Source organism: Arachis duranensis, chromosome 3, assembly GCF_000817695.3.
Source record: "Arachis duranensis cultivar V14167 chromosome 3, aradu.V14167.gnm2.J7QH, whole genome shotgun sequence".
In the NCBI taxonomy this organism is placed as follows: Eukaryota; Viridiplantae; Streptophyta; class Magnoliopsida; order Fabales; family Fabaceae; genus Arachis; species Arachis duranensis.
In genome coordinates, this window is record NC_029774.3 from 13,673,344 (window position 1) to 13,694,473 (window position 21,130).

At 32.3% G+C, this 21,130-nt stretch overlaps 2 protein-coding genes across 5 annotated transcripts; one reads left to right on the forward strand and one right to left on the reverse strand.

Moving 5' to 3' along the window:
• Nucleotides 1-4,770: 4,770 nt before the first annotated feature.
• Nucleotides 4,771-11,810, forward strand: LOC107477735 (protein RRP6-like 3). Of its 3 annotated transcripts, none has more exons than XM_016097795.3 (12): nucleotides 4,771-5,175; nucleotides 6,063-6,304; nucleotides 6,391-6,489; nucleotides 7,248-7,331; nucleotides 7,419-7,505; nucleotides 7,696-7,816; nucleotides 8,169-8,350; nucleotides 8,430-8,474; nucleotides 9,040-9,542; nucleotides 9,620-10,091; nucleotides 10,359-11,053; nucleotides 11,372-11,810. In XM_016097795.3, the coding sequence occupies exons 1-12, from the start codon at nucleotides 4,938-4,940 to the stop codon at nucleotides 11,376-11,378; spliced, it is 2,775 nt and encodes a 924-aa protein (XP_015953281.1). In that variant the 5' UTR covers nucleotides 4,771-4,937; the 3' UTR covers nucleotides 11,379-11,810. The 3 variants fall into 3 exon arrangements, with proteins under 3 accessions (XP_015953281.1, XP_015953279.1, XP_015953280.1); XM_016097793.3 differs by having other exon boundaries at nucleotides 4,772-5,175; nucleotides 11,398-11,810; XM_016097794.3 differs by having other exon boundaries at nucleotides 4,774-5,175; nucleotides 10,371-11,053; nucleotides 11,398-11,810.
• A 565-nt stretch (nucleotides 11,811-12,375) lies between these two features.
• On the reverse strand, nucleotides 12,376-19,029 carry LOC107477736 (NEDD8-activating enzyme E1 regulatory subunit AXR1). 2 transcript variants are annotated; one of them, XM_016097797.3, is made up of 15 exons: nucleotides 18,809-19,029; nucleotides 17,898-18,070; nucleotides 17,651-17,814; nucleotides 17,356-17,466; nucleotides 16,969-17,048; nucleotides 16,654-16,804; nucleotides 16,463-16,556; nucleotides 15,887-15,975; nucleotides 15,512-15,585; nucleotides 15,238-15,400; nucleotides 14,714-14,799; nucleotides 14,541-14,603; nucleotides 14,356-14,439; nucleotides 14,054-14,234; nucleotides 12,376-12,775 (listed from the first exon to the last, which is right to left on the reverse strand). In XM_016097797.3, the coding sequence occupies exons 1-15, from the start codon at nucleotides 18,844-18,846 to the stop codon at nucleotides 12,692-12,694; spliced, it is 1,635 nt and encodes a 544-aa protein (XP_015953283.1). In that variant the 5' UTR covers nucleotides 18,847-19,029; the 3' UTR covers nucleotides 12,376-12,691. The 2 variants fall into 2 exon arrangements, with proteins under 2 accessions (XP_015953283.1, XP_015953285.1); XM_016097799.3 differs by lacking the exon at nucleotides 14,541-14,603.
• Between the last annotated feature and the right edge of the window lie 2,101 nt (nucleotides 19,030-21,130).

Below are 21,130 nucleotides of genomic sequence, written 5' to 3' on the forward strand. Positions count from 1 at the left end.
ATATAATTTCGGTTCATTTCTGAATGATTATTTTGTTATAATTCTTCTTGTTTTACTATCTTGAGAGGAATAAAACCAAGAAATAGAGAAGAAAAATTAAACAAAAAAAATAAATAAGAAAAAAATTCCTCAAAACTTTTCATCATGTTCTTCTTTTTCTTGTTTATTAATCTAATCAAAGAAAAAGCAGAAGAAATACATAATGCTGCAAAATCACTTAATGAATTTGGATGCGTTTTTGTTCATGATTCAATTTTGTTTGTGTATTTGTTTTCGAATTAAGTTTGTATGTTACAATCATTAAGTAATTTCGATTCATTTTGGATTTAAATAAAATAAAGTGCATTTAGTCTGTGCTTGTTTTGAAACGAGTTTATATTATGAATTTAATTTTAGGTTTATTCTGAATATAATTTCAGTTTATTCTAAATATAATTTCGATTAATTTCTGAGTGAATTATTTTGTTATGCTTCTTCTTGTTTCACTATCTTGAGAGGAATAAAACCAAGAAAAAGAGAAGAAAAATCAAACATAAAAAAGAAACAAGAAAAAAAATTTTCTCAAAACTTTCCATCATGTTTTTCTTTTCTATCTTGTCTTGTTTATCTAATCAAATAAAGAAGAAGAACACACATAATGCTGCAAAATCACTTGATGGATTTGGATTTGTTTTTGTTCATGATTCAATTTTGTTTGTGTGATTGTTTTCGAATTAAGTTTGTGTGTCGCAATTATTAAGTTATTTCGGTTCATTCTGGATTTAAATAAGGTGCATTTAGTCTGTGTTTGTTTTGAAACGAGTTTACATTCTGAATTTAATTTTCGGTTCATTTTGAATATAATTTCGGCTCATTCTAAATATAATTTCGGTTTATTTCTGTTCTGTACAATTTAAACCTCTTCCTTCTCACCTTCTACTGCTTCTTCACCAGGGAGAGAAGGAAAAGAAAAAAAATACAGTAGTAACAACAACAAAAAAAATGACGATAAAAAGAAAATATGTGAAGAAGAAGGAATGTGAAAAAGAAGGAGGAGAAAGAAGAGGAACAAAAGAAAAAGGCAAAAAAGAAGAATAAACCGCTTCGTGCGTAAATGAGTGTAAGAAGAAGAAAAAGAAGCTCCATGCATAAATGAGCGTGAAAAGAAGAAGAAAATGCACGTGTAATCATACTCTTTTAATGAGAATATTTTTGTTGGGGTTGAACCTACTTAGATAAATTTGGATAAAAAATATTTAGATGTGTAATAATTCTATAAAATTTTATATCCACATATATTCATAAATATTTGTCTCTCCAAAAAAAAATAAATAAAAATCCATAATAGAAATAGAACGAAAACAGAAAACAATTTTTTAAACAAAAATAGAAAACAAACAAAATTTCATTCCATAGATATCCCTTCCCATTCCTAGCCATGAATTCATGCGATTAGTTAGCATATTTTCACAGGTCAATCAATGGTTAACCTTTCTTCACGTCTCATCTTGGAGAGAATTCAGAATTTGCATGTGCCGACTGCCGACAAACTACAGTTTACAGGACTCTCATTGATGACACATTTATCTTCAATTGCCGTTGATACAAAAATTATTATTATTATTATTATTATTATTATTATTATTATTATTATTATTATTATTATTATTATCTACAATAACTATATATGGTAGTATGGTGGTTATAAAATAGATTAATATCATATTTTTTAATATTTGAACAGCACATTTTTTATTTTTTCCAGTTTAAAATATGATCAAATAATATTAAATATTTTTATTTTTATATTTATAGCCTATAAAATAATATCTTAGATTGTATTTTTTAAAGAAAACTCATTTAGATATTCAAATTTTTAGCAAAAATTATTATTACTTTGGACATACATATCTAATTTTGCTTTCGTCAAATATTTTATCTTTCTCTATTAGTCTATTACAATGCAACTAACCAAATTGTCGTTCTTAACCCATTGAAGTACTGACCCAACACTATAAATATTGGTATAATTAACCACAAAGACAGATAGATATATAACTATTTAAAAAATACATAAAATAATTAGATAAAAATTTATTTTTTAGAATATATAATTATTTTTGTTTTAAAAAATATTCCTAATTATTAATAAAAAATAATAAAAAATTTACTTAATATGAAATCATTAAATTTTTATATATACGGATTTTGAGTAATCTATATCTAATTTTAGGTAATAAAGTTTTATATACAAATTTATCAAGTGTCCTCATTTATCAATTGTTTTTGTGTGAGAAAAAAGTTAGGAAATATATAAATTTTTCATAGATTAATTACTAGTTGATTTGGTGATGTGAAATTTATTTATTTTAATTTATTAGATATATTTTAATAAAAATTTAAAATAATGACTATAATTATATTCACACATGAAGTTAATGTCTATCACAAATATATTATTTGTATGTTATTTATTAAATATATTTAATTTTAATTATTTAAATTAATCTAATAATTATGAATACATTTTTATATAAAAATTTTATTCTCATAAGATATATATTTATTTTGTATAATTAGATATTTTTTAAAAATTGTTCATTATTCAATTTTTAGATGAGAGAGAAACTAAAAAATAAGTAATTTTTTATAAAAGTAGATATTTAAATTAATTAAATAATATTATTTAAATTAAAATATCGACTAAAAATAAAAAATTTTAAGGAGAAGTAGCACTTTTCATATTTATGTATATATCCTAATTTTTGCTACGAATAAAAAGTCACATTAAGTTAAAAAAGGTGCCACCGCCACTATCTAGATCCTTCAGCAGGGTTGTATACTTGAATTGAGAAACTAACTAGAATTTTAACCATGGTAAAGGCAATTGTTAATTAATGACAATAAGACAATCAATGCTTCAAGGTAACTTCAGAAAATTTCGGGTAAGTGGTCAATTTGTATGAAAACTCAAAATAATTATAATTAGTTCTCAGAAATGTAGAAACTTCTTACTTAACAACAAAATTTGTTTACGGCACAACAATTGAAAGCAGATGTCCCTGAAAAAGGAGTAACATCTTCCCTCAACAACATGAAATATATGTCTGAAAATGAAAACTTCCCTTGCTTTCATTTTCTTACTTAACACACGTGTTCTATTTATTCCATTCCCATGCTCATTACTGAATAATAATAATAATAATAATAATAATAATAATAATAATAATAATAATAATAATAATAATAATAATCACTTCATTAGATACTACAGTACAGGTTTTCAAAATATAGACGTTCTCCTAGAACTAACATCGAATTGGTTAACTTTGCTAGCATCAGATAACATCAACCTAAGGGCTACAATATGGGTTTTTTATATAAATAAATAATAAAAATACATTATTTACCAAAATACGCACGGCTAGAAATCATTTTAAAAATACGCAGGCTCAACTCAGAGAGGACGACCGCAAAGTGGAGATCCACTCTAAATCGTGTTCGGCAATTACAAAATAGGCCTGACACCTGCAGTTTCCATATCATTTTCGACGTCTACGAAATAGAGGGTACCTAATTGCTGGTGCCTGCGAAATGGCTATAGCAGGAATCAATAAGGTTAAAATGGTCAAGCTACCAATGATTTTTTTCTCCACGATGGATCCTGTTTGGTGCTGAAGGCAATGCTTGTTGCCCGTAAAGACCAACTTAAAACCATATCTTTCCACTACCAAAACACACTACATAAAATTTTCGACTAACCGAAGTTTTACAACTAATGCAAATAAACCTTCAAAATAAATATTACACATGTAAACAACATAGAAGCACATGACACCACTCTAATTTAATTGCAAAACATACACTTCAATGTTCAAATTATTATTTAGATAATTATCGAATGAATTAATTGTGGTAATATGAAATTCATCCCCTCCTCTGCTATGGCCATTTTGCAGGCACCGACAACTAGGTGCCCCCCATTTTGTGGACGCCGAAAATGATATGGGAGTTGCAGGTGTCAGGCCCATTTCGTAGCCGTGAGACACAGTTTGGAGTGAATTTTCACTTCGCGGTCGTCTTCTCTGAGTTGGACCTGCATATTTCTGGAACGATTTCTATCCGTATATATTTTTATAAATAATGTATTTTTATTATTTATTTATATAAAAAAGCCCTACAATGTTTTAACTCTACTCTTGTAGATTGTAACTTCATATGTTGAAATTGTACAAGTTTCTGGATAAAAGAGATGAGATTTGAGAAAATGACCCAATCTAAGGTGAAAAATAACAAAATGAATTGAGGTATTATGATAGGATTTGTGCATAACTTTGCATCTCTTCATAAATCGTTATAGTTTGGAAGGTTTTGTTCATAATCATTAAATCGTATTAGAATGCAACGATTTCTGAAGATATTATAATTCAATACCTTAATATGATTACATGAAAAATTAATGACATATATGTAGCACTATTTTTTTAAAGGAAAATCTGATCATCCTATCTTTTTAATTTGAATGGGTAAGAAACCCTAAACTTTGTTTTTTGGTCATTCAACCCTAAACGTTTCATCTGACTTCTATAGCTGTGTTTCTGGACTAGCACCGAAATGATAAATTCATATTATGAAGGGTGTTTTTGGTCTTGACATTACGCAGATTATGACAAAAAAAAAAGATTACATAGATTTGAGTTTTAACTAATTGGGCTTAGCACAATTAGGCCCAATATGTTAAACAGTTGTCAAGATCAGAACATGCCACGTAAGCACACAACCCCACATTTCAATTTTCATAAGCTGCTAGACACCGCCGTCGCGACCAGTCGCCGTCATACACCGTGCTCTCCGCAACAAAGCCCAAACTCTTCAAACTTCAAAGCCGCTAGGAAGAAGAAGAGAAACAAAACAAGAAAGAGAAAGAGGAAGAAGAGTTTAGAGAGCAACGAAACGAAATGATCAACGGAAACAAGATGCGAGCGGCATTCATAATTGCGACTGTAACAGCAATCTCCATCTTCTTAACCGCAATGAACCGCAGAAGAATTCGTAACCGTAACAAGAAATCGCCTTCGAGTTCGTGTTATTTACATTCCGAACCGAAGCCGCAGAGTTCCTTTAAGCGCGTCTTGGCGGATAATTCTTACACTCCTTTCAAGCACTTGAAGAATCCCAACGACTCTTCTAACAATGGTACATTTTAAATATTTTTCTATCGTTTTCGGTGTTTGGTTTCGAAGAACGCGAAAAAAAGAAGTAATCGTGTGAAGATTTTTGAGCTGTTTGACTAATTGACGTAGCTTAGGTCAGTTCAGTTTAGCATAAGAAAATGAATCATATTGAAAGGTGTGTTTAATCCTAACAATGGCTCATCCGCAATAACCTTGGGAGAGACATAATAGTTGTTGAAACCGAGGATTTGTGGTTGAAGCAACTCAGATTATTGAGAGAAGAGAGTTAGTTTGGAAGAAGAAGAGAGAATGAGATGAAAGAAGAGAGAAAGAAGAAGCAATCAACTATAGTGGTGAACCTCACATTACATCTAGTTTAGTTTCAGCTTATGAACAAGTTAGCTAGTAGCTACCATAACTAACTAACTACTTGCAGTAACAACTAACTAACTCAGCTGGTGGTCATAACTAATTTTCTTAATTTAGCACCTAACTTGGACTACAAGTTACATCAAGCTATACGTACTAACAATAGTTGTTTTGTGTCTTTATTTTTGTCTAATTCTTGGAAGATTTGTCTGATTGTTGAATCAAGATAGATCGTTTGAGTATCTTAATGAGTTTCATCTAGCTGTTGATACAAACATGGTGGAGTTTGATGCATCTTTTTGGACATTTTGAATGTCAAAATTCAAGTGAGGATGATAGAAGGTTATATTTGAACTTTGAACTTTGAAGCAACAAGTTTTTGATTTACTGGATTTCTTAGTACCCAAAGAAAAAGTCATGAAGATATACCGAATCTATAATTTTCACTGTCTAAGTTTTTTTTTTAATGCATGTTATCTAATCATTGAGTTCTCTATGTAAGATTATTAAGGTCAAGCTAAATGAGTGGTTTTCCTGCAGATAAAGCTTCAAATTTGCATCCATTTGAGGCAGCGATCACAGCATTGTTGAAAAATTCTTGGCCTGAAATTCAACTTACTACTGAGATTGTGGACATGGAAATGAATGATTCTTATGTTTGGGTCAATACAGAGCTGCAAGTAAAGGAATTGGCCAATGTGTTAAGCAAAGAGAGGTTCTTTGCTGTGGACACAGAACAACATAGCTTACGATCTTTTCTAGGTTTTACAGCATTGGTTCAGGTATGTTGTCATCTCTAATTGCTTTATGCAGTCATTTTTTTCCTGATAAATTTTATGATAGTGTGTGTTTTTATGCTATCATGCAGATTTCTACCCAGAAGAAAGATTATTTGGTTGACACAATCGCGCTACATGATCTAATGCCAATTCTTTGCCCAGTTTTTGCGGATCCTTCTATTTGTAAAGTATGTAAGTTATTACTATCATATTTCTAGACGGTTTAGTAGAAGTTGAAAATGTTTTATCTTCCTCTTTTTATTTTTTTATTTTTATTTTATTTTTTTTGGAAAAAGTGGGCAGGTGATTGGAGAAAATGATGTTTATGCATTCACCTAACACCACAACAAATTAGTTTTCTTATACCAAAAGTTATTTGTAGTTGGAGACAACACCATATCACAAATTATGAGATTTAAATTAAGCATCTTGGTTCTATTATCCAAGGTAATAAAGAGATAGGTGAAAATATAAACCATAACGTTCAAGTTGAGTGAAATAGAGTGCTTAGGGCAGAACCCATGATTTAAATAAATAACTTTTAAGGGTAAATTTTACTGCACAACTATAGGCCTGCAATATTGTATGGAATTGAATGTTGGCTCGGAAAAAGAAATGAAAATAATAAGATGGATGAGTGGGCACAGTAGACTATATAGAATTAGAAATGAGTGTATTAGGGAGAGAGTTGGGGTAGTGCCAATTGTAAAGATGTTAGAATTTTTTTTCCAGATGGTATGGACATGTTTGAAGAAGGTACTTAGAGACTATAGTTAGAAGAATGGAGTAGTTGGAGAGAAGTTCTATCACTAAAACAAATGGAGACCTTATAAAGTATATGGGAAATTATTTGAAGAGGTTTTAAGTATAAATGCTTTAAACATTGGTTTGACCCACAATAGAGTACAATGGCATTGATTATTCCATGTAGCTGACCCCTTAATAGGTGTTCCATGGAGCTGACAATGATGTTGTCTGGCTACAAAGGGACTTCCATATATATGTTGTTAATCTATTTGATACTTCAAAGGTGAGCTATTCATGATAGATCATGCTTCTTGGCTTTTAGGATTGATTAGCAGTTTTTGTTTTATGAATTTGTGTTCATGTACTATAGGCATGCGAGGTGCTGTCGAAGCCACAGAAATCACTTGCTTATCTACTTGAAACTTACTGCAGTGTGACAACAAATAAATTATTACAGGTTTGACCTTATTGATCTGCTTGTTAATTAAATGGGTTCATTTATCATCATCAATATAGTTTTAAGTTTAACTATTTGGCATCCATAGTTGCAATAGTACATGTAAACCTTTTATCTTTCACATAGTTTGGCTCAGATGTTTTATGGTTAGTGACTAGAAAGACCATTTCTTTTATATGCTTAATTGTAGCGTGAAGACTGGAGACAGCGCCCCCTCTCAGCAGAAATGGTGCATTATGCACGAACAGATGCACACTATTTGTTGTATATTGCAAGCTGTTTGATTGCTGAACTCAAACAACTTGACAATGGTATGTCTTCTTGTCTGATACTTTAAAGTAAAAGTTAGAAACACAATTTTTTTTTTCTTGTCATAAATAATCAGTTTAAGTAGATTGGATATTTATTATTTAAAAACTTGCATCAGTGAGCCCCTTTCCCTTATATCTCTTCCCATTCCCCAAAAGAAGTGGCCAGAGAAATAAGAAGGTTATTTTATACCTGGGATGATTATGGTATTTTGTCATCTTGATGGCTTTGATAAAACAGCATCATAAGACATTTTTCCTGTGTTGAGCTAACTGAGACAGCATAACGCAGTAACTTTTTAGGGGTTTCCTTTGATAATGTTATGTCAAAATTCTGAATTTACTATTGTGTCAGAAAACTCTTGTGACGATGACAAATTCCATTTTGTTCACGAGGCTAGTCGGCGTTCAAACATAACGTGTTTGCAACTTTATACAAAAGAAGTTGAAGCTTCTCCTGGTGATTCTGCTGCATCATCATTATTTTCTCGTCATGTGAGTGGTCAAGGCTTCACTTCAGTTTCCAATGAAACCCAGGTTTGTTGCTTCCTGCACAGATTAATCTTGTGAGATGTCTCGTTGGATATAAAATTCTGATGCTCTTCTCTGCTTTCAGTTTCAGACTATTGTGAAGCAACTGTGTGGATGGAGAGACCTGATGGTCAGTTATAATCTCCTTCACTTAAGCTATAATTTAACATTGATTTATTACTGTAAAATGTAGATACCAGTGTTTTTCCAATTTCCCTGATCGACCATGTAGTTTGCAAACTGTGAGATCGAAAAGCAATCTAGCCCTATCTATTATCAAAGACATACAAGAGAGAACTCAACATGATTCTTGACCTTATGGCACCATCTTTTCGTGCCATAAATTGATAAAACCTAGGAGTAATACAGAACTAAGATGAGATATATTTTAGTATTTGTTTGTATTTTTTGAAAATTGTTATTATTTTTTCTGATATTAATTATTGCTAAATGTTCAAGTCAAGATTATTATTCATAGTAATGAGAACAATTAGGACGAAATTCTTCCTGCATCATCGTAAAAAATGTGCAAAACTATGTTAATCTAGACACAGGACACAATACTAAAACTTTTATTCACTATCCTCCATTGTTATAGTGACTAAGTTGCTTACTGTATAACTTTTGACGATGGTGAATGTATATTCTTTTTTATGACAACATTAGTTACATGAGAATATTCTGTGGCATTTCAGGCTCGTATTCATGATGAGAGCTTAAAATATGTACTGTCTGACCAGGCAATTGTTGCTTTGGCAAGTCAACCTTTGTCAAGTGAATCCGAAATATACAATCTCATAGCTCAGGCTGATAACAATGTGGAAATGGGTCTCAATTTTTTCATCCATTCCCCATCTCCTGTTGTTTGCAGCCACTTGAGTGATATCCATCATATTCTTGCAGACAAGTTGATTAACCATGATCACATTTATTCATGGATTATTCAGAAGTGCCTGGGTCCAAATGGGACTTGTCCACTTTCTATATTTAATTATGCTTTGCTGTTTAACAGCAACTTAAAACCTAGTTTAGCTTATAAACCCTCTGGTCTAAAGAATCATAGACAGATATCCCGGAAAGCTTCTCGAGATTTGTTTGTCCAAAAATTCTCCTGTAAGGCTCCTGTTTATCATAACTGCCGGATATTTGCTAATGATGGGAGGCTGCTTTGTTACTGTGATAAGAAGAAGCTTGAGTGGTTGGTGCACCTTTTAATTTATTTTTACACTTTTCTTAAAGGTGCTGTTTCTCTGTGAATAATGATCAATTTTGCAGGTACCTAAGTCGGGATCTCGCAAAACTTGTTGATAAGGACCCACCGGCTATAATGCTTCTATTTGAACCCAAAGGTCGCCCAGAGGATGAAGACAATGATTTCTACATTCAGAGTAAGAGAAATATATGTGTTGGATGTGGTGAAGGAAGTCACTACTTACGGTACCGAATAATCCCATCCTGTTACAGAATGCATTTTCCTGAGCATTTAAAAAGCCATCGTTCTCATGATATTGTTCTACTCTGCGTGGATTGCCACGAAATTGCCCATGCGGCTGCAGAGAAGTACAAGAGAAAAATAGCTTCCGAGTTTGGAATTCCTCTGTACGTTCAAAGGGTCGTTCATCCTGAACAAGAGCCTAATGTACAGATTGAGGAGGGTGTATCTCCATTACAGTTACGTATAGCAGCTATGGCTCTTATACGCCATGGACCAAGAATGCCTCAAAATCGCCGTGAAGAACTGACTGAGGTTTGATCATATTTCTCTAATCTGAGCCTTGGTTACTGTAGAGAAGCCCCTCTTGATGATGAATGTCGGAATGTTTTGCAATTTAATTTGATAGATTGAGCCCAACTTAAATGTGATTATATAAATGACTGCGAGTATAGATTTGATGCATTTTTAATATGGCTTCCAAATTGTACTTAATCAGTGGTTTTCAATTTGGCGTTGTTCATGAATGTTATTTAAGATCTTCATCAATTGTAGGAGCTTTTGTTTGAGGTTCTCTGTTAGTTTGTTTTGCAGGTTGTGAAGAGATATTATGGAGGAAGGGAAATATCTGAGGAAGATCTAGAAAGAGCTCTGATAGTTGGCATGAGTCCTCATGAGAGAAGACGGTTTGAGAAGAAGAGGGGTTTCTCTTTCAGACATGTGGGTAAAATAACAGCAGTGTCTGAAGAGGAAAACCCTGCTGATTCCACAACCAGAATTAGTAATGGGGATGCATCAAAGTTTGGTTCCCTTGATGATGGTTCATGTGCAAATGAAGAAACAAGTAATGATGTAGATAGAGAACATTTGATGGTAAACGATGATTCAGGAAACCCTTCTTTAGCTTCTGATCTTGCAGTGGATGCATCTGTCTCTCCTGCTACTAAAAATGGGTACACAAGCTCATTTGAAATTGTGGATTATAGTGAAATTAGTGACTCTGCTACAAATGTTGATGGCACTAGTCTGAGTAAAAAGCAACCAAATGGAAGTGATGACTTATCTTATCCTCCCAAGGATGAAGAATCGACTCAAACTAAACATAATTCAAAACAATCACTCTTAGGACATGGACCGCATGGACAACAAGTTGTAGAACATTTAATGAAGGAATATGGGGAAGAAGGCATTGGACAATTCTGTCAACGGTGGAGACAAGTATTTGTTGAAGCTGTAAATCCACGTTTTCTTCCTGCTGGTTGGGATGTAAAACACAGGTATGATTATTTAATTTTCGACTTGTTCACTGTGCAAACACAAATGGTCATCCTTAAAGTTAGCTTACAGGAATATAATATGATGCTGTTAAGGCAATTAATATTTGCTTAAAGTTGTCATCAGATTTGTATTCACCTCCTGTTCCATTTATTTGTTATTGTCACATTCTGTTAAATATTTGTATCCATGCATCTGGGTATGGATCTGGATACATATCCAGATACTTTGGGTTCAAGAATGTACCAAAAAGTTAGAGAAGGAGTGTATTATGATATTGTTTTTGTGTAGAAACTGAATTAGCCATTTCTTTCTCTAAGGCTCTGACTGTGGACACTTTTGCCAGCGGAAGAAGGGACTTCGGTGAGTTCAGTGTATACAATCCTGGCAGAAGAGTTGGCGCTACTACTTAGTAATGACTCTGCGGAGCTCTGCCATGCTTTCGTCGTTGCTGCTCTATCAAATTTACGGTCATCCTCGTATAGTACATCCTGTACTGTTCAGAGAACATAGGTTTGATGATATGTTCATCTCAGTTGGTCAGTTTGTTGTTTTGGTGAGAATATTTTGTTTTATAGCAAGCATAAGTGCATTATAAAGACATAGTTGCCTCGTTTATATTCTTCCCTTTTGGTCTGATGGTGGGTATCATTTCAACTTGGGGAAAAAGCAAGCATTTCTGTTTAATGTACAAACTTGGTAATCTTTGGAGAATTTTTTTTTTTTTTTTTCCAAGTATCACGTTTCGGATTGCTTTTAGATTGACTGTAACTAAAACGACATTATAATTCTTAGCACCATTCCGCCTAAGAGATCATTCCTTACCTTAATTAAACACAATTTAACACTTCATATTCATACATTGATAATGAGAAACGATGTTTGTATAAATTTTTTTGTATTTTTAAAAATTTCTTTTTTGGATATAAGTGGCAAATTTTTTAACCTAAACCCACAATTTCAACCTAAAAAACAACACTTCCATTTGATATTCTTGGACGAGGTTGAAAGTAAAATAAAAATAATATTACTATTCATATACCAAACTCTTTTAACACAATTATAATTATTAATTACTTGTACATTCAAATTATTATTTTATTAATAAAATAAAAAAACACATAATTATTAAAATATACTATCTACTATAAAAGATGTATAAGCAACAATTTATTTTTTAATGCTCGGCAGCATTTTCTTTTATTCTTTTCCCTTCGTTCTTTTCACCTTCACCAATCGAACCATAGTGTGCGTAATAGTGTCCATAGGCATGATAACGTATTCCCTAGATTACATTACATTGATCGATGCAGCCTTGAAGGGATTTTAATTTACAACGTAATCAAATAGCATGCATTTTATAAGGTTAGCAAACCATTTTTGTAATCAAATGTCTCTCACACTATGCAATCTACAATCTATCATTTCTTGGACATAAATATCAGCACTAAGTTACAAAAAATCCCGTTACATAACAGGACTCCACTTGTGGCAGGTAGAGTAAAAAATGCTTCAAAAATGGGGTGCTATAAAGGGCAAAGCAAAGCAAGAATCTTGCAATGAGAATCTACATTCAACACCACTGCGCAGAAGGCCATGAAGCCATACCATACCAGCAAGTTAATCATTGGGAAATCAAATTACAGGGACAACAGCTGTGACTTGTGGTCAATGCCATTGAAGATGTAGGTTCCGGACATCGGTACAAACTGCCTTGTTATGAGCTGCATGGAACAAAAGTATGTGATTTCCAACTCAATGAAACATTATTAAAAATATAAATAACAATAACATAATGCTGTTTCTTTCTTTGTGTATCCATTCGTGATGATTTAGCATTCATACCCATTGTTCAATGTTTATACGAAAAGAGTTGAGAGCATCAAAACTATGGAAACAAATAATGAACATCACTAGTGTATAACCTTCCCTTATTTATGTTTTTTGATTAAAAAATAAAGAATTAAGATGAGGAGGAGGATAATACAAATTGGAAATAAAGGTTCCCCTATATAAAAGCAAAACAAAAGATTTATATATAGAGCATAGCTTTCCAATCTCTCAACATGTTTAAGAGAAAAAGTCCCCTATAAAGATCATGAGCTTTATATCAAATAAATACTAGGCGTCTAATGGCATCCCATAAGATACATTTGTCGGAAAGGTGTGTGTGTTAACAATCCAACCAAATAGTCCCAAAAAAAATTTGCCTCTTTCTACAACCAAATACAACAAATCTAGTCAATAGAAATTGATCTAGAGTTGCAGGGCACACAAAGCATTCATCAAAGATGCTAAAGAAATTGTTCCATAAAGATACAGCTTGGCGGGCAATACCAAAACAGAATATGAATTTGGCTTTGAATTGCCCTACACATAACACAGTTGTATATACCCAAAATTGTTAGCAGATCTGATCATCTACTGTAAATTCTTACCGAAGATTGTCTTCTAGAGATTATATTTTTTACCCATAAAAGAAGAATATCCAATAAAGACAGACAGAAGAGGGATTAAAGAATTATTTATCCAATAAATTCAGGACTGATAATGGATTGATGTGTGGGAAGAAGTCCTGCCATGGAAATTGTGGTATTGTGAACTGGATTAGACGAAGTTGTTGTTGAAAACCATATACAGAAAGTAGGGTGTTTTTGGAAGGAGCTACGAAGAGAATCGATGTAAAAAGGTTTCGAGCTGAAGCATAAATAAGGGAAGGGAAGCAAAGGAAAATAGGAGCTTATCCTCTCTAAAGCCTTACGAGGCAAGAAGCAGGACCAGTGCAAAAGAAAAAAAGGGTGTAACAAACGGCCATCTTTCATTGACTTTGTTTTACGCACATATTTTGGCGTTTCTTTTATGTTAACTTTTCACAGCTTGAACTTGTTAAAACTCAAGAGATAACTAGACTAAGTTCATACAAAAAGATATATCTTTGGAAGCTAAGAACCAGAGAATTAAAGCATGTAATGAAGTTGTAAAAGATGAGCATGAATAAAAACCTTGATCACTTCTTGGGATGCAATTCCACCAACCAAAGCAGCCACAGCATGAAGCTCTGCTGCACCAAATCGACACATCTCATTGATGAGGTCCTCAGCCAAAGCGGTTCCATTGCATCCCAGGTCACTTAGGAGGCTAATAGCTGCGCTCTTCAATCTTGGTATATCCTCATCCGTTGCACTGCAAATAATCATAATAAATGATAAAATAAAATTTCTGCAAGTAAAAAACCAACCTCCATATCAAGTCCAACATAAAAGAAACAAATATATTTGGGCCTTGGAACATTACAACGCATTACCTGTCAAACTGTCCAGGAAAACTGTTGTAATTAGCAGCAAACCGGTCCACAGCACGAAGCAAAATATAAATTCCTACAGCAATGCTGTCATGCAGGGGCGGAGTTAGGAATTTTTTTGGGAGGGGCGAACATAAAAAATATAAGTTAAGAAGAGAGAAAAATTGAAAATTAAAAGGGAACTAAACTGAAAATTTAGAGGTTTGGGAGGGGCCATTGCCCCCCTTCCCACAAACGTGGCTCCGCCACTGCTGTCATGTATATAGACAGTAGTAAATTTTTAGAAAGAGTATTTGATCTCTACATATAAACTCTTAAAATGAATATTCTCCAGAAGCATCAACTATAAAATGGATATAACCTGCTATCCTCATCAGTTAGGTACTTCTGCAACTCAGGTAGGTTTGGAGAATTAAATTCATCTTCAATTGACCGGTACCTGCAAACCTACAAAATAGGGATTTAGTATCCATGCTGAACATGTAAGCGAACAACTCAGAGCCTTGATAATAGAAAAGAACTGGAGAAAAGTCAGCTGGAAAGTAAGCATTTCCACTTTTATTTGGACCACTGAAGCAACACTAATAACAATATACACCATTAAAGGTAGCCGAGGGGAATTTTCAACCCATACTTTTGGTCCAGAATGTAAAAGCAGATTAATCCTTTTGAAGGTTCATTTTAAATCTATCAAGGTATTCTTTTTCCATGGTTCCACATTTTCCTCCTGAGATAGAGGCTATAAATTATATTGCAGAATAAAGCGCCTTAAGAAACCCCAATATAGTAAGCAAACAATTAAAGCAAATCATTAATCAGGAAAGGAGACTGCATTCATTACTTGCAACCTAAAGTGATTTTTTATCAGTAACTTCAGAAGCTTACTCTGAGTTTTCTTGCATTTTTACAGAAACTTCTAATTGTTGCCTTTGGAATGCTATTTGAATCTCGACCAATCTTCTTCAAGATACTTCTCACTAGTTGTTCCATTACAAGAAAGTCAGCCTCAGCCTTAGCTAGATAGATATTCTGCAAATTAATATATTGCCTGCAGGACAGAAGATACATAATGATTGCATGTCATGTAAATTAATTAATAGTCTTTCTTTTCTATGGAGGAAAGAAAATATCTCAAACATATGAAGAATTGGCTACTAACTCGGTGGAAGATGTCATATCCGGTATAGATCCTTCAAGTGGTGCCTCCCCACCACCTTCATTTGCAATGAATTCCTGCAACATGATCAGAATAGTACCACATAAATACCAAGGAGATTGACTGGAATTATAGTTCTACAGTGCAGTGTTTCGAAACTTAATCTAACAGAAGTAGAAGGTTCAAAGTGGCAAATTAAGACAAACTCTTAACAACTTTCTATCAAATTTCTAGCTGCTAAGTTTCACATGCTCCAACTAGTTAAACCCAATAAGATCACATTCTAGCATCAACTAAAATAGGAAGGTTTCTCCACATCAAAGTGAAGCAAGATATATCCAAAGCAAAGATCAGTGGCACAATGTCAGAAGGACAAACCTTCAGAGCAGCCACCAACACCCAAAAATCTGATGAATTAGAGTCCACCTCAGAAGAACTATCATTTAGTATCCTCTGCAAATCCAAACCTAGGGAAGTGCATAACAAGACAGAAAAAAGTAATTTAGATTGGACAAGGGATGTAACATTCAAATAATAGGTAAAAGAATTTAATGTCAGGTTAATCTCCTGATGACAACCAAAAATAAGTTAATATTATAGAAACAATAATAATGATCCCATCTCTAACCAGTGACGATACATTTTTCAATAGTGAGCAAAGCATGGGTTTGTTAATTTTCAGAACCAAAGTAACAAATTTCTTGATGAAGAAGTTCAAAGTAATTTCATTGAGCTCAATATACTTGACATTTATAAGATTGAACAGCTTTCTTTAATTTTCATCAGCCACCACCAATTAAAGCTTTTATAAAATTCAAAATAAGCTTGCAGAAGAAAATGTATATTCTTGTGTCCCTTATCCAGGAAAACAAAGGATAGTGTTGCTCCCAAAATGAATTTTGGGGCAGGACCAAAGGTAAAAGTATACCAATGAATCTTAAATTATCTACTTACTAATTCCTCGGGGAGCAAACACTTTGAATGATGCTTCAATAGCTTCTTTATAATTATCTTCATCTTGTGAAACCATCCTGGCCTTCAAAAGATCCTACATTGTTCACATTCAAACACCAAAGCTTATCATGAAAGTTGAATGCCATTAGATCAAAGGGCTCAATGACTCGGCCAAATGATTAACAACAAACCTTGAACTCCTTTTTTTGTTCTCTTGTTGATGGGAGCTTACCACCATGGCTTTTGGCCCACTCATCAGCCATCTTGACAAGAATGACAACATATGGTATGTGCTTATGAGCAACAGGATCTTGCACAGTCAAGTCAATGCTGTCTGCAAAACTACAGTTACAAGTGCAATTTTAGAATGTCTAGAAGACTTGAAGGACCATGTCTATAGTCTAAGCTTTACAACAAATACATAATTGATAGAAGGAGCTGTTGAAAAGGAAACTAAATCTTATGTAAAGGAAACCTGCCCAAAAAAAAAAAATAAACATCTATACCTCTTTAGTTCAAGCCAAGGATTATTTAACCGGAGGTCATCCAGAAAATGCTCAGGCTTTGACTCGATGACAGTATGCTCCTGTTAAAATCAACAAAAAAGAACCAATCAACCAAAGCATACAAATCATGCTGGTCCTCAATAACATTTTGATTACTTCTGGAAACAGGTATTTTCAGCTTACTAGTTATATATATGCCACAAAAGAAAATTACCCAATCTAGTATTCAATCTAAATTATAATTCTGAAGACTTTGTTTTCCTTATTTCAGATAATAAGGTTTAACTTTATCTTTAGACGAGTTATGTTTCTTCAGTCATGAAAGCATTCCTTTAACTGGTAGCTCCAAACACACAGCAAAAACAAAGTTACCCTTTACCAAATTACCTTCAAACTAATTCGAACAAACCCTGTAAGGCCATAGGAACGAGCAAAGATCAAAATAACGTTTGCCTCCCGGCAGATTCGATCAAGCTTTATCATTGAACTTTCGACAAGCTGAAAAGTTTATAAGGATTACCATCAATGAGATTGCATGTCACAAGAATAAACATAATATTTAAACTGAATCTACTTTAAACTATATCATCAATTCATAGCTTTGTTTCATGCAGAAAGATAGATAATCATGAATTAAGCATAACTCTCCAATAAAGACATTGGTAGCATTACAGGAGCACACCTGTGTGGCAATGACCAAAGTAAACTGAGAAAAGAATGATGGGTTTGTCTCAATCAATGCCTCTGGATACTCCTCTACAAATTTTGCTTTAACAGAATCGTTTAGCTCTTGAAGAAATGAGCTAACACATTTTGCCTTTGACTGCCCGACACTTGACTCATCCACTAAAGATAAGAGATAAAATGATTATCAAAAGAGGCACGAAACAAGAAGAAAATGAAAACAGAATGCCACAAAGAGACCTTACCCAGAAAATTGTTTCCAAGATCACCCACTTCAACTTTAGATCCATCAACTACAGTGATGCTTCCTATCCCACCAAGAACAAGATTCTTAAGTGTTTCAGAGCCAGTAGGGCCACAGTTAAGTAAGCAAATACTAGATTTCTCAAGTGCTGCCTGTCCTTGTTCACCCCATATCCTGCATTTTCAAATTAAAATTGCAATAAGCATGAAATATCTTAAGCATTTAAACTCAACTCGCGCACTACAACACACATTCAAAATAGAAGCAGAGAAAGCAGAAGAATAAGAATCAATACAAAAGCTCCAAACACCTCGAACCAGTCATCAATCAACTTTCTTCAGTAACTGACCATGCTTGAAGTGAATATCTTCTGACTACATTTTCCACTCATCAAGCAATGACCAGAACAACTAGATACCCAGCAATAAAAAAAGCGAAAAACAAAAAGAGCAGCTCCAACCCATTCCAGTTAGCAGCAAACTCCAGTTTCATTTTGGATTTAATCACAACCTAAATCAAGGTTTATCAAATCCATAGTATCCAATTCCTGAGTTTCCTTAGTATTGTAGGTCATGTAAAACTACCTCTCTAACCGTTGTTTTCTAGCTTTTTTTTAAAAAAAAAAGTAAATAAAAAGAATGAAAAACTAAAATAAAAAAAATCCTAACACCATAAATTTATTTCCACGGCATCATAAACAGAACTCAGCAAGAATTCACAGCAAACCATAACAAAAGTGAAGCAGTATTATTCGTAGATTTTCATCCAATAAAGCACACGATACTTGAATCGAAAATATACAACAGTCTCTATAATCCATCGGAACACTAAACACACACGTATAATTAGCAATTAGTGATTAGAGTAAGGAAATATTGGTAATGAAAGGGTAAAAGTGGAGGAAAGGGTTACCTGAGTTGGCGATCATACTTAACTTTGGGTTCTGCCATTGTTATAGAGAGAGAAGGAGGGATAGATTTTGTTGCGTTCGTAAGTTGGTTCGGTATTTCGTATTTGCTTTGCTTATTAAAAACGCTGAACAGAGAGTTGTTCAGTGTGAGAGTGTCTCACTCTGTTAAACCGTCTGACAGTGGTTTCTGATTAAGGAGTGACACAGAAGAGATACATGTTTTTTTGTGATAATTTTCTTTTTGTGTAATTGGACTTGGGCTGGGTCTTATTTATGCTCTCCCACATACAAGATATGTAAAGTTAGGGGTTTATACGGCCCACTCTAATAAGTGTCGGTATTCGAATCTCGTCTTGTGTATTTAATCTGTGACTCTGTGCTGCACCCCTAATAGTTCATGTCCAAAACAAGTAAGACTTGATAGTTAATAGCTATTTAAAAGAAATAGAGACAATATAGTTTCTTTCTACAAAACTAATAACAAAAGACACAATAATACTTAATCGTTAGTAGCTCTATTTTAAAAAAAGAGACACTATAGTTTCTTTATACCAAACTAATAATGGAAAAAGAGACAATAATACTGAATTTATTACGTTCATATTTTATACCTTTGAATTAAAAATTCAAATACTCATAAAGAAAATATGTAAAATACACATGAAATTGTATTTAATAGTGTGTCTAAAAACTTTGTATTTAATATACCATTCACTGTAACGTAAAGTTCTATTATTTTATTAATGACACAATTATTAGTATACATTATGAATCTTTACTTCTAATATATAACAATTTATCTTTCTCTCGTAATTCTTGTATGTTTAACTTTAGAAAAAAATTTAAGGATGATTTTGTTGAAATAAATTATTTTATTAATTTAGATCATTTATATTGAATCACCAAAAATATATCATAATGTAAAAATATACCTTTATTCGTAAAAATAAAAAATTAGAAATAAAAAATTAATGGAAGAATTGTGACTCTTCTGATAGAGAGAACGACAAAGACGGTTTTGTATGCTGTGGACTGATTATTTATATTTGAGCATGTCATCCATTAAACTCTAAAACCCAAAAGATAATATATCTAAAATCCAAAAGATAATTATTTAAAGTTCAAAAGATAATATCTGATTTTATTCTCATTTAATTAACAATAAATGAGATCACCATTATATAAGTCATTTAATTTAAAATTTAAAATAACATAATTTTTTATTATAATTAATATATATATTACACGCAACCTAATTAAAAAATTAAAATAATTTTCTAACATATTCAATTTATTCTCTTTATATCTTCTACTCATATTTTCTCGCTTATGCATGTTGGCCCCTGAGATAAAATATGAATCATGTTCAAATTATATCACACCTAAATCTTGATGAAATCTATGAGATAGAATTCTCTCAAGACTTCCTGTCCAAACACCATAAATGAAAAATTTAACACATACTTAAGGTATATCTTTTACTTCTAATTCTTATCTTTTACTTCATCATTAGGGAGACGCTAATCCAAAACAAGGTTATCCACCGTAGTCTTCTTCAAAAGAATAAAGATTGCTCCATTTATAAAGAAAAAAAAATTATTTTCTATATAAATTTAATAAAAATATCCATTTTTCACAAATTCTATTCTTCATAATATATATTTTCTATAAATTTTGTAAATAATTTTACCTTTTATTCAATTTTATATTTCACTAAAAAAATTTTCATGATAATAATCTAACGATAATACTAAGAAGATAATAACTTAAAGCTACTTTATTTAATTTAATATTTAAAATGTTATGAATATAATATATATAATTATATATTTACTATATTTAGTATTGTTAAGTTACTCTAATAATAATAATTAAAACATACAAAATAAAGTAAATAATAATTAAAACATATAAAATTAAATAATTTTAGTTTCTATGTTTTTTTTTAAATCGAAATCTATAAATATGATATAATATGATAGCCATGTCCGTTTTTGCTGACTTAGAAAATAAAAATATCATCATCTAGTATCCTCCGATACCTTGCATTGCATTATGGACACATTTGTCATCTTTCTATTTTATGCTTTGGAGATTGCTGATCTTCCACCGCATCAATGTTGTGACACCATGGACCATTTCTGGAATTTGTCTTCTTTATCATATCAAGATATATATTAAGATGTCAGTTTGTTCACTCTTCTTTAAGTGTTTTAATTCATAATTTATATACTATCTTTACTTTCATATCATGTTTATTTATATGATATTTTAATAACTTATTATTACATCAATGAAGCTATTAGATGTTCTTAATAATAATA